At 43.7% G+C, this 13898-nt stretch overlaps 1 protein-coding gene across 1 annotated transcript; it reads left to right on the top strand.

Moving 5' to 3' along the window:
* Positions 1-6616: 6616 nt before the first annotated feature.
* LOC123822025 (WW domain-binding protein 11-like) lies at positions 6617-8899 on the top strand. The gene is made up of 2 exons (XM_045843834.1): positions 6617-7014; positions 8804-8899. Exons 1-2 carry the CDS (start codon positions 6661-6663, stop codon positions 8825-8827), a joined length of 378 nt encoding a protein of 125 aa, XP_045699790.1. The 5' UTR covers positions 6617-6660; the 3' UTR covers positions 8828-8899.
* The last annotated feature ends 4999 nt before the right edge of the window (positions 8900-13898 follow it).

Raw genomic sequence — 13898 nt, forward strand, 5'->3', positions numbered from 1 at the left:
GAGGGGGTTTATTCTGTAAAGAACCATAGACTCAAAAACTTACTCCACAAATGAAGAGTCTTAGTTTTTCCCACGGACGGAAGCTGTGCTGGCCCCACAGCATGGGCCTGGGGTGTGGTGCCGGGGACACAGATCTGACTCAGCCAGAAAAACTCCCCTCAGATATTTTATGTTTAACTTCTAAAAATGAAAATAAATTCATAATATATCTCCACTCATAAATATTTAGCATTCTCCAACAAAATTGAGCAGGATCTGTTTTTTTTTTTCCTTTGTTGTAAAAACGGTGCATTGTATAACTGAGGTTATTCTAGCTGTTACCACAGAGATATACCTAAAGCTCAGTGGCTTCACAGAATGGAATGTACTCGTACGCGGTCCAAAGGGCCAGGACACGTGTGTGGGAAGTGACGGGGTTACCGGCTCCCTGCAGACACTCAGGGACCCAGGCGGATGGATAGAGGCTCTCCCACCTTCAGTGGGTGGCTTCCGAGGTCATGCTGGGACCAAAGTCTAAGCAGAAGATAAGGACGGAGGAAGCACACAGACTGGAGGTTTCTAGGAGCCAAATCTGGAAGTGAGACATTTCACTTCCGCCGCCCACGTACCAAAGGCTGACATTCAAGGCCACACCTAACTAGGGTTAGTGAACAGCTAACCATTCCAGCTATGTACAATTACAAAATATTGCAATTAAAATTGGAAAAAAATAAAGCTGGGCCCTGGATTTAAGTTTGGCTTTGGTCAAGCTGTATTTATGAGCTTTCGTGACTGTGTGTGAACACTGCAGAGTGTAAGGATGGATTCAGAGTTTTGTCTCCATACATGTTCTGAAGTGGCTATGCCTGAAGCATGAGATGGCAGGAGTGAGGAAAGTTCTTACTTTTCCAGATTTTATCTTTTGGAGCTCTGGTGAGATTCAACTCCCCAGCGAAGTCTTTTTCTAGCCTATCAATAGGAATATTTATAGCTCCAGCTATGAATGACCATGTTTGCAGTATTGCTCTAAATTTTTTATGGTTGCATTTTGTGGTAATTGTGGCTGATTTAGCAAATGAAATGAAGGCAGATTACACTAATAAATCAGTGTGTCGTATCAATGATGGAACTTTCAGGAATTGTCTCGAGAGACGTCTGTCCCTGGGAAGGCTGAGGCCTGCGTTCATTTCTCCAAAAAATGATTCGCTGGATTCTTGGCTTCCTGTATCTTGCTTCCTTCTCTTTCTCTTTTATTAGATGTAGTTTTATAGACCAAGGAAATTTATGGCTAGTAATGCAAGCTTATAAAGAGGGTATTTTAACTGAGGTCATATCAGTGAATCAGCAGATGATAAAATCTCTTTCCAGAAATTAGACTATTTTGGGGATGTTGCAGGGAGGAGTAGATGAAGACACTTTATAAGTACGGATAGGGTTGGCTGAACCTCAGCGGGTAGTAAAACGGAGCCTGGTCTGGATCAAGAGCATCAGGGAAGTGTGTTTGAGTACTTTGTGCAAACCTCCGCGGGTGGTTAGAATCAATATCGAGAAGCCAGGGCAGTGCATGAACAGTCTTCGCTCTCAACTGCCACAGACTTTTCTTTTCAGCAAGAATTATGTGTTGCTTTTTGGAAAGAAAGTTGGCATGATTTGAAAAGAATCCCGAAACATGTCTCAAATGGGGTCAGGAAAATCCCACACTCCCCCACTCAAAGCCCTAAGATTTTCCAAAATAATAAAGACATTGAAAAGATCCAGAAGAAGCTGGGGTTTTTGCTTAATTTAGAAAGCACATTTGCTTTTGGAAGTTGATTTTAATGGAATGTTTGGCAAGTGATCTTATTTTGGGGTGGAATTTTTAACGTGGGTCTTTCAAGAACTCCATCTTGCGGGAGCTAAAAAGAACCTGAGAAAATGCAGTCATGTTTGATCTCTGTCTCAGGGGGATCCTGGCCAGACTCACTGTGGCACCAGGGTCCCGTGGCCCTATTCTCCTGAGCGCTCGGGCGCACCCTGGAGTGGACGAGGGTTCTGAGGGGAGACAAAGTCCCTGGGGTCGACATCGCGGCTACAGACTTTCAGACTGTAAAAATCTGAAAGTGTACTGATTAATTCAGATGAGAAATAAGGCAACCAAATGGACAAGACGTTGGCGTTTGAGGTCCACCACTTCCCCCTGAGCTTTCATTGTACAATGGCATCACTGGTGATTAGCACATATTTTTAAAAATGTACTAATGTATTCAGTGAAGTACAGTGCTGTCTTGGTTGGGCAAATAAGAAAAAAGACGTCTGCCTATCTCTGCTTTGGTGTAATCAAAGGCCAATTGATTTCTGAGTTCTCGGAGAGGAGGTGGCTCTGTTGCTTCCACCGACAAGCCCTTTCTAACCCCCTTATTTTCTGAAAATATGGAAAATGCTTTAAGGATTTGTTCTCACATACTGAGTAGGCAAAACAGTTTTTTAAGCCTGTGATCTTCCATAGCTCTGCGTCATTTAGAATAAGAGTAAACACTCTGGTTTCCCGATTTTTTTTTTTTGTAAGTGTCTTGTGTGGGAATTTTCTACTCCGTGTTTTAAAATAATGCTAAGAGCGACTTGTTTTCTATTTTGTTCCAGGGTCTCTACTGGGGTTTTACATACATTAACTCATGCAGTCCTTGCAACAACTTCACGAGTTAAGTACTGTAGGACGGATGGGGAAGCAGGTCCGACCAGGTGGGCAGATCTGCCCAGGGCCACCAGGCTAGGGAACGGCCAGGGTTTCGTCCCAGGCAGCCCGCCTCCGGGACCCTGCCACTTAACCTCTGTTTGTAGACCGCCACGGCCAGGGATACATTCAAGGGCTTCTAGCGTTTTCTTAAAAAGGACAGGATCTCCGGCACACACGTTTATACTTTACTGGTACCTTTTGTTTTTTCATATATATGAAAAGGACTAGACCTTATTTATAACGATTTCAACGAAGGGCACATTTACGGTTGCCGGGGTTGTTAAAGCAGGGGAAATGCTTGACCTACAGCGTTTTCACCGGCTGGTCTACTATTTCCCGCTACCTAAAAGGAGTGTTTATTTTTTAAATTATAGTTTACATTCAATATTATTTTGGATTAGTTTCAGGCACACAGCACAGTGGTTAGACAATCATATACGTTACAAAATGTTTCCCTTGATATTTCCAGTACCCGTCTGGCACCAAGGGTTGGCTTTTGTCTGGGAAAACCCGGTCCACTCCGTGGATCGGTTCTGATTTCTCAGTAACACGTCGGCGGCATCGACACAGCAGTGGTGTCCTTCCAATATTGTGAACCCCTCTTCTAAAGAATACATTGTTTTGTAATGACCAGAAATATTCTGTAAGCGTCATGGCTTCATACTTCTCCAAAGGGTCTCATAGTCTCTTGGATGCTTTCAAAGGCATCGTGCACAGTGACTTTTGACCCCTTTTGACTTTTGGCCTCTTTTTGCGGATGCCACGAACTTTATTTTACAGGCCGTACCAACTTAATACAGAGCAAATGCATTTCAAAGTTAATTATGTTTTGAAGTAACATTTGGGCAGCTTTTTAGATTGCATGATAAATGCTGCCAATCTTTGAACTCATTTTTATTCTTTTTTTTTCATTTTCTTCATTCCTAAAGAGTTTCAAATACAGCACAAAAAAATACTACGTACGAGGCAGGAAAAAAATAACAAGATTCACAGATTTTTTTTCATAATTTTGTCATGTGTGACCCATTTCCAGAACTTTGTACTAGTAGAGTGTTTTGGAAAATCTAGTTCTACTTCAGGTAGATAGACTTGAACAAGAATATATAATTTTATTTTTATTTTTTAAGGATATATAATTTTAAAAATTCATATTATATGATCATATACCTGAATTGGTTGGAAGTACCAATTTGGCTTATTCCATTTAATTATCACATTATTAAATATTAGTTATTTAATAATGGCAGTTCTCACAATGAAAATATTTGTAGATTTAAATTGGGAACTGAAAGATACCAACCATTCTGTATAATAAACAATCAGCAGATCATACAAACTGCAGGGTGAATGTCAAGTTTAATCAGTGACTGATTGCAGTGGAATACAGTGGGTTTTTGTTATTCACAGTAGTTATTTTCTATGTAAAATTGCCCCAAACACTGAATTAGCACACATTGAACCACCGTTCCTAGGAGAAATGCAGTGTTAGCCTTTGGTCACAGCCTTTTCATGAACCAGTCAGTCCATAGCCTTGTTTTACATGCATTTCTATTTAAAGATAGAAATACTTTGTTTAATATATATTGTTCACTCATGAACATTGAACTCAGCACCAGACTCAGGCCTCAGTGAAGCGTATCTAATACACCGTTTTCTTCGTGAGACACATCACAGCCTTGTTATGCTTAGGAACACTAGGCAAAGCTTCAGCATTGTGAATGGGGTCATTTTAAACCGTGAAATCACACACACACAAAAAAGCACAAAAAATGCCAAACTAAAGTGGCACTAAATAGACCCAGAACCAGACACAGTGGGAACTGAATCCCGAGGCAGAGAGAAGGCTGCTTTGTTTGACCCCAGCTGGGAACATCAGCATGGCCATGACTCAGACTGGTCGCGTCTGCATGCAGGTCTGTGAATGGCCCAGAAAATGTCTTAAGTATTGACCTGGAGGTGGCAAAGAAGTTTTAGTGAGTGGGGGAATCCACAAATAAGGAGGATTGGCCATATTTTTAAAACTTAAAGCTATACATTGATTAGTGTGTCAGAAAACCAGTTTTTATTTAGAAACCCAAGTTCTATTTTATTTTAGTAATAAAAAACATTTCAATTACAATGGGCATTCAATATTATATTAGTTTCAGGTATACAGCATAGTGGTTAGACATTTATATAACTTACAGAGTGACCCCGCCAGTCTAGTATCCGTCTGGCACTATACGAGGTACATAATTACTACAGTTTTCCCCACCCTCGACCCTACCTGCCTTTGGTCTTGTGCATGTGGCCTTTATAGATGTTTCTGAAAACCCAGCCCAGTTTTGCGAGAAATCTGGGCTGCAACATGCTTTGTGCATTTTTACTTCCTTCCCTTGCTTAAATCAAGGTCATCGTACCCAGGGTTCCGTCCACTGCCAGCCTGTCCTACCATCGCAGAGCAGGTAATGCCAGACTGGGGTCCCTTCCAGCTCCGACCCTCGCCCCACACTCAGGGTGCTCTTTCTCAACCCTCAAAGGACACGTGGCCACATGCTGCCTTGCAGAGTCTTGACATCCCAGAAAGTTCAAAGGCTTCTGGGCAGGGGTCAGCCCAGGTACTTTTTCTGCTCCCACTTAACCACCACAGTACCTTGCTTTCACACAGAGAAAAATCTGTTTAACACTGATGACAGTTTTTCGGTATTGCGTGTTTTTGCAGCGTTCTCGAGGTGTCACTGAGAAATGAAATGGTAAGATATTTAAGATGTGCATAGTGACGATTTGATGTCTGTCGCGGAAGTATTCCTCCCATCTAGTTAACACACTCTTCATCAACACCGATCTGTTTTTAAAGACTGCAAATCAGACTTCATAAAACTGAATTCTGGAACAGTCGGATGTAGAGTTAGTAGGGAAGGGACTTTCTCCAGACGGTCCTCTTCCAGGTGCCCTGGGGGTTCATCAGCTGTTATGTTTTCTCTGGCAGAGTCGTTTCATTGACGACTTAAGAAACGTGTAATGATTCTGCCACAAGGAAACACTGCAACCTGAAAACATGTTTGTTACAAACTCTACTACTAATAGGAGCTTTAGGAAAGTCTTAGTTTCCACTAAGGACTTTTTTTTTTTTTTTTTTTTTAGGGTTGCTTCAAGTGAAAGCATTGAGGCTTGGAGAGGTGGCAATGTTGCTGTAAAATCAAAAGCCGCTGTCAAGGCCAAGGAATTCTCAGACACACGGAGATAATTGGATGGAACCAAGAAAAGCTGCCATATGTCTGAGTCTGAACCGCACAAAGGTCCACCGAGGGCCTCACAGTGAGGCAAGTGCGGGTTCCGTGTTCAGCTTCTGCTACAAGTTTTGGCATTACTCACCTTCTCTGTATCTCTGTACTTTATGTTCTGGGGTCTGACTCTTGTCTTTTGACGAGCTGTATACCCTTGGACAGTTTATTTCCCTGTGATGGGCAGCACATCTTAAAAATGTCTAATCCTAATATCCACTTCATAATCTTGTTTTATTTAATGAGGTCATAGATGGAACACTTAGAGCAGCTCTCAAAAGAACACGCGTGCTTCATAATTAGAAGCTATGGCTGTTACTTACAGTTTGGCCCGCAGGGTTGAGAAAGCTAAAGAAGCCCACCGGGACAGGATACACAACTGGGGGAGCCCACAGCAGATGCGGGCGCGCGCGCTGCGTTCAGAGATCGGGAAGAATTTCACCTGGGGCAGCGCAGCCGTGAACCACCGCGGGGGCCCTCGGGCCACCGCACGGGCTGCGCGCCCCGCGAAGCTGGCTCTGGAGCTGGAAGCAGAAGCGTTTCCACACAGTAAGTGCTACACAGACGCTCGCTCACCTTTGCGCCCACAGGCTCCTACACCTCGCCCACAGGCTCCTACACCTCCGGCGCCACCGCTGTTAACATTGACCCCCAGCTGTCACTTGTCCCCCAACAAAAGGAAAAAGATCTGTAGTTACGCTCGCGATGGACCAACCTCCAACCCCAATGTCCCCCGGTCGCTTTGGCAAGGGTCCGCCGCTCAGCCAAGCCTCGGCCTGGCCAAACGGGACCCCCACAGCAAGGAGACATTCCCCGAGGATCGGGGTCGCTCCCGGTATTTCTCCGAGGCGGAAGGCGGCCGCGCCTCCTGGTCCCCCGCGGTGTTTACCGGTTGCCCCAGGAGACAAACTGGCGGGTTCCCGGAGCAGCCGCCAAGCTCTCCGAGGTTTGGGTCCGAGCGCGCCGCGGGGCTCCAGGGCCGGCATGAGCCGCCGTGCCCCCTCCGGCCGCCCCAGGCGCCTGGACCCGACCAGTGGTGCCTCGTCGCCCGCGCCCGAGGTACGGTCCCAGCCGGCCGGCTGCGCGCGGGAGGGGGGTGGTGGCGGGGACGCCTCTCCTAACCCGGGAGAGCACCGGGGTGGAGGCCCGGGGTGCGCAAACTTCTCTGGAATGCGTGTGCGTGAGTGCGCGTGGGGCTGCCGGGGTCCGTGTGCTCTAGCCTTGGAATGGACTGGAGTTGCCTGCGCCCCGTTCACTATGGGAAGTTTTGGGCTGGTCCTGGGTTTGTGGCGTGCGTCTGAATTCTGTCTAGGTTGTACCAATTTGCTTCTCTGACCCTTTATCTGAACAGGTTAACAGGGTGTCCGTCTCCTGTGGACCCTCCCCAAATCCCCTGCCTTCCCCCACCAAGCCCCTTCCTAGCTAATAATTCTTTCGGTTAACTTACACTTCTTAGCTACTAAGACATGACTTAGAGCAGTTTCTTTAAAATCAGATGGCGTCAGGTTAATGCCAGTCCTGAGCAAAGTCTCTGGCCTTTTCTTGTTGCTAATCACCCCCGACACATTAATTCAATTGCCGTTGGGTTCATTTACTCATTCACTCCCAGGAGGACACCAGGTATGTTCACACACACACACACACACACACACACACACACACACTCTTCAGGCTGGCTCAGCCTAGGTTGTGTATCCCCTCCCGCCCTGGCATCGGGACCCCACCAGGCACAGAGTGTGTGTGTGTTGGGGGGGGGGGGTTGCTAGAGACCTGGGAATGCATCCCGCTGAATTTCCAACCTGAGAGGTGTCCTCGGCATAACCACACTAACCACAGAAATCCCTGCGGAGACTCTTGGGTTCGAAACGGGGGGGTTCTTCGGGGCGAGCTCTCCACTGCGCTGCAGCGCTTCCGATAACTCAGCTGCTTTGATTGTTGCCGTACTTACGTCTGAGCCACATTCAGATTTCCTGATTCCCAGCGTGTCTGTGCTCTTGTGCAAATAAAACCAGTATTTCTTCCGTTTGACATTTGCATATTTTATCCCGATATGGTGTCCTCTTGTAAGTGAAGAGCGTTAGCTCGTGCAAAAGTATGTCGTATTTTTATATTATATGTATTTGTTTGGAGAAGCCGTTGAAAAGAAATTACAGACATCATGGCCCTTTATTCCCAGATTGTGTGGACCTCTGAAAGAATAAGGGCATTCTCTAACCAAACTATAACGATCACATCAGATGTTTAACGTTGTTGCAACAGTATTATCTAAAGTACGCGACCTACTAAAATTTGCCGGTTGTCCCAATAATGCCGTTCACGGCAAACATTTTTTTCACTTGAGGATGACACATTGTCTTTAGTTATGTGTCTTGAGACCCCGTAAACCTGGAACAGGCAGTCCCTCAGCCACGCTTCATCTTGGATGGCACCCACAGTTTTTACGGACTTTGGGCCGTTTGTTTTTGTAGAAGAGGTTAATCCGATCGTTTTTTTCACGATTAGATTTTTGGTGAAATGCTTTAGAAGTGTACGAAGTGTCTCAGCGCTTCACACCAGGAGGCACATGATCTCGTCTGTGCCCCCACTGGCGATGCTTCTCAGTGATTGGTAGCGTCTGCCAGAGTTTCCCACTGCAAGTGTGGAAAAAGAAGTTTTAGCTATACATAAGTGATCCTTTTGAGTCATCTTACTGATTCATATTGAGATTTTTTTTAGGGTAAGTTTTACTGCGTACATAAAGGAAAGCATCTATCACACTCAAGATTTTAATCAACCTGAAAGACCTAAATTTTATTGAGAATAAAAGTCGATGCAGAAAGGCCAGCATTTGTTACCATTTATTTTTCAGTTTAGAGAATACTTCATCGGATAATCTTATAAGCCAGGGAGGCCAGACAGGAGTTTCCCATTATGTGGACAATGAAACGGCTTATTTAATTAGCTCGTGATGGAGCGGAGACTTACATATCTTTCCCTTGAAAGGTTAGTACTTTTCTTCTTCCACCATCATGCACTGAAAAGCAGATTAAAATACAGAGCAGGGACCATATACAACCATATGAAGAAGCAGGGGGCTGCCGGGACTGAGGGTCTTATTCTTGGATTCAAGCAGGCCTAGCGATACCACATGTTGTACGTGACACCTTGGGCAAAAAAAAAAAAAAAGTCCTTAATGCCTCAGAACTTTAGTTTCTCCTAAAAACGGGATCATAACACCACATAGTGTAGTTTGGGGACTTCACAGTTCATTATAAAGCCCTCAGTAGATTGATAAAATAAGTGTGTGTTGATGTGAGCTGTTATGTATTATTCTTTGTAACATTTGGCATTTGCCTTGCCACCAGCACCACAGCCACTATACCACTGCCATCACCGACCCCTCCTGTGCTACCTCAGCCTCCACGCCACAGTCAGTTGCTGAGGGTCTATGCAAGGGGTAGAGTCTGTAACAACAAATTTGACGCAGTCTCTGCTGTCAATGAAGAATCGCCAAAAAACATACATACATAACACATAGACACAGACGACAGTGTGGCGGCAGCCAGAGGGAAGCAGGGTGGGGGCCGGTTGGAGGCGGGCAAAGTGGGGGGAAATGGGACAGAAAGACACTTTGCCTGGGGCCCTGGGTGCACGATGCGGTGTGCAGCTGATGTTTTGTTGAGTCGTGCACTGGAAACCTGTCTCGTTTTGAGAACTGATGTCAGCCCAATAAATTCAATTAAAAAAAAAGGTTCACAATCACGAGAAACAGACACATAAACAGATGATGACTGTTTCATTGGCATAACCCATGAGCTAACTTTAATGCTGCATTTTTCTCGAGTTAGGTTTGCTTTTAATCAAATCATCAGCAGGGTTTTACTAGGCTACAAAATGTGGTGAGCAGTACTAAGAGCAATACTATGTGAGCTGAAGTGTATCAGCTCAAGCACAGAGGACAGAAACATGAAATAAGGTATGGAAGCTGAAAAATGTTACCAAATTGTATAGAGTTGTATCATCAGTCAGCCAAAAGCGATGGCAGTCATTTGGTGAGAAGGGCGTGGACCGGGTGTCAGAAGCTACAAATGCACAGTGGATTGCCAGCTACGCCTGTATTTTCACATACCTAGAACATCTGCACCAGAGTCATGACTCCAGTGTGTACCATTGTTGGAAATTTGAGCAAGTTCCTTTCCTCTCGGTAAAACACGGGTTCATTAGAAGAACTGTCTGCTGCAGTTGTTATGAGGAGCAAAGGTAAACAGCAACAGTCCATCCACAACTACAGTTCCTCAAAACAAAGGTCTCAGCTGGTCATGTGTAATTATCCGGGAAGTAGAGTTTGTTTTCCCTTCATTTCCCCATCATTTCAACTTTTTAAAAAAGATTTTATGTATTTTATTTTTAGAGAGGGAAGGGAGGGAGGGAGAGAAACAGAGAGAGAGAGAGAAACATCAATGTGCGGTTGCTGGGAGCCGTGGCCTGCAACCCAGGCATATGCCCTGACTTGGAATCGAATCTGTGATGCCTGGTTCGCATCCTGCGCTCAATCCACTGAGCTACGCCAGCCAGGGTCATTTCAACTTTTTGAGACATTGTGATAAAATACACACAACATAAAATTTACCGTCTTAACCGTATTTAAGTGGCAGTAACTACATTCTCATTATTGTGCAACCATCCCCACCACCCGTCTGTAGAACTCTTCATCTTGCCAAACTGATTCTTTGCACCCACTAAACCGTAACTCCCCATTCCCCCTGCTCCCTAGCCCCTGGCAGCCACCATTCTATCTTCTGTCTCTGAATTGGACATTAGGTAGAATGTCAGAGTACTTGTTTTTGTGACTAGCTTATTTCACTCCATGTAACGTCCTCAAGGCTCATCCATGTTGTAGCACATGTCAGAATCGCGTCCCCTTTAAGCTGAAGAATGCTTTGTCATTGTGTTCACCGTGTTTTGGTTTTCCACTCATCTGTGCATGGACACCTGGGCCATTTCCGTCTTCAGCTATTGTGAATAATGCTTCCATGATCGTGGGTATATGAGTGTCTCTTTAAGACACTGCCTTCACTTAATTTGCATATCTACCCAGATTGGACTCCCTGGATCATATGGTCATTCTACCTTTAATTTTTTGAGCAATTGCCCTACTGGTTTCCATAGCATCTGTGCCATTTTGCATTCATATCAGCAATGTACAAATGTTCCAGTTTCTCCACATCCTTGTCCACACTTGTTCCCTCCCTCCCTCCCTCCCTTCCTTCTTCTTTCTCTCTTTCTCTCTCTCTCTTTCTTTCTTTCTTCCTTTCTTTCTTTCTTTTTCCTTTTTTATAGTAGCCATTCTAATGATTGTGAGGTGGTATTCATGTTCACTTTTTAAAGAACCATTTCCTCCCTCTTGTGATTTGTCCTTTTTCTCTCTCTTTTTTTTAATCAAGCTCAAGTTTAACTAAGGATCTGACACTAATCATATGTCTTCATATGAATTTAAGTCAGAAGTCTATTCTAGTTATAAAGAAAAACACCCAAATCTCAAAAAAAGGCAAGAAAGTAGAGAAAAAGAAACAGAAAAAGCAGGAGATAAGGAAAAACAAGATAATGATGGAAAGAAATACAAATATATCATTAATTATAATAAATATAAATGGACTAAATGCTCAGTTAACTGACCAAAGTTGTCAGGTTGAATTTGTTTAAAACCTAGATATATGCTATTTATGAAAGACTTGTGGAAACAAAATAATGTGGAAAAGTTGAAAGCATTAGTGTATAAAAAGATTTAACTGGGAAATAACAACCAAAAGAAATTTGATTAATTACAGTAAAATTACATAAAATACTTTTAATGCTTTAGGGAAAGCATTACTCCAGATAAAGAGAGCCGCTATAATGATACAAATTATATTTCTATTTCATACAAATTTTTTTCATAAGGAAGTTATAATAACTCTAAATGTGTATGCATGTAAAAGATGGCCTCAAAATATATAAAATAAAAATTGACAGAAGCAAAAATCTGTAAAGAGATATAACCAATTCACAACTAGAGTAAAACATTTTTTAAACACACTCCTGTTAGCATCTGATGACCAGACAAAAATTTGTCAAGGGAGACATTAAGAGAGCTAAAACATTAAGTCAAGGGAGGCATTAAGAGAGCTAAAAATATAAACGTGGTTAAGCCATTGTGATAAATAAAAGTACACAAAATACTTGGAATATGACTGTAAAACTTAACAGGATGACTTTTCTTCTTTGCCAAGGGGATCAATACTTTTAGACTAAAAACTAATCAATTGTACAAGATCCTAGAAACTGTACTCTATTGGTAGGGATTGACAAATAATTAGATGTTTTCCCTTTGTTTTAAATAAAAAAGGGCTTCATACTATCCGAAATAAATGACAACCCTCTAATCATGAGAAAACATTAGACAAACCCACCTCGAAGGATTTTCTGCAAAACAACTCCGCAGAAGGGTCAAGGTCGTGATGGGAAGAGACTTGGGGGACATGACAACTAAGTGCACTGTGGGTGTCTGGATTGACTCCCCGGCCCAGAGAAGGACAGTGATGGAAAACTGGTGAAAGGGGAGCAAGGTCCGTGGCTTATAGCATTGTGCCAGTGTTGATTTCCCGGTTTTCACCGATGCACCTCAGTTATGCAATTATTAACTTTAGGGGAGGCTGGGTACAGGTCAGAGGGTGTACAGAAACTCTCTGCTCTAATTTTGCAACTTTTCTCTGTCTAAAGTTATTTAGAATAAAAAGTTTAGAAATGAATAAGCAGCTGATTTATTTGCACACCCATCTTATTTAACTACAACACTTAGTTTCTCGTGGTATTTAATTATTCCTGGACCATCTGGCTCTAGAATGCAGTGTGTGAGAAAGCATTCAGAGAACAGGTAGAAGAAAATAACTTTCTGCCCACCAACCAGAAAGCAGGTTTTCCTTTTTTTTTTAATAATAAAAAAACCCTTCCTTTTTAATCAAGGCTTTTAACATGAAACAGATTTCTTGAATCAAATGGAAAGTTTCCAGTACATTGAAATGTAAATCACCATACATATAACACCTGGCAGGAAAAAAAAAAGCAGCAAGTTTACACAATGCCTGTGACAGCCATGGTCTTGTTCTCAGGTGCTTCCTCCATCTGCCACGTGCGTTCTGCCAGACACACAGCTCCCCATGTCTCTGGGGTCGTGCTCAGCAGAGGCTGCAGCCCAAGAGCCCTCCTCTGGCCGGCTTGTGGGGCTGCTGGATCTGCTCAAGAGGCAAACCGGTCACCGGCACATCAAACAGTGTATCCCAAACATCCTTTAAAAATCAAAGTGAGAAACAAGAGGGCAACACAATAATGTTATCAGAACGATGCTAGCAAGTGAGGACAGCTGTGTAAACTAGAGGCTGAAAGGTGGTTCCCCAGCCTCGTTTCTGTGGCTTCTTGGGCAGTGGCCACCGGAACAGCTCTGGTTCGAGGATCATATCACGGACCCGTCTCGGACTCTGCCGAACCCCAAGATTCCTCCCTTCTGATTCAGACATCAGATGGGTTTCAGGGACCAGCTTGGCTATGTCCTCCCTCAGGCACCTCGACATGCTCGAACTCCTTGTTGTACTTGTCTGAGCAGTAAATCTGTACGAATTGATCTCTCCTCTGGAGGACTGTCAGCCCCACGCTGCCAACTTCCAGCAGCTCCCTAGGTTTTCCTTTGTGTGTTTTAGCGAGATTGTGTGTGACGTACTGCAGGTTACTGGATATGAGGTTCATCTGTCTGAAACCATGGTGAGTGCTCCTCGGTTTGTACTTAAGTCGACTAATTTAAAGACTCAAATTTTTCTGTGTTCAAGGACAACTTAAAAATGTAATCGAAAAAGGGAGTCACACTGGCTGCACCAGGAATTATTTAGGCTATGTTCTTCACCCAAGGTTTCGTTTTTCTTTGTTTCACTTCC

This window comes from Phyllostomus hastatus, unplaced genomic scaffold, assembly GCF_019186645.2.
Source record: "Phyllostomus hastatus isolate PE091 unplaced genomic scaffold, TTU_PhHast_1.1 phas_contig_40, whole genome shotgun sequence".
Taxonomy (NCBI): domain Eukaryota; kingdom Metazoa; phylum Chordata; class Mammalia; order Chiroptera; family Phyllostomidae; genus Phyllostomus; species Phyllostomus hastatus.

What these genes read in the sequence shown, in the direction of transcription:
- LOC123822025 (XM_045843834.1), top strand. Translation starts at nt 6,661, where the DNA reads ATGGACCAACCTCCAACCCCAATGTCCCCCGGTCGCTTTGGCAAGGGT. An exon ending in CCTCGTCGCCCGCGCCCGAG is followed by an intron (nt 7,015 to 8,803) that starts GTACGGTCCCAG and finishes TTTATTTTTCAG; the next exon opens with TTTAGAGAATACTTCATCGG.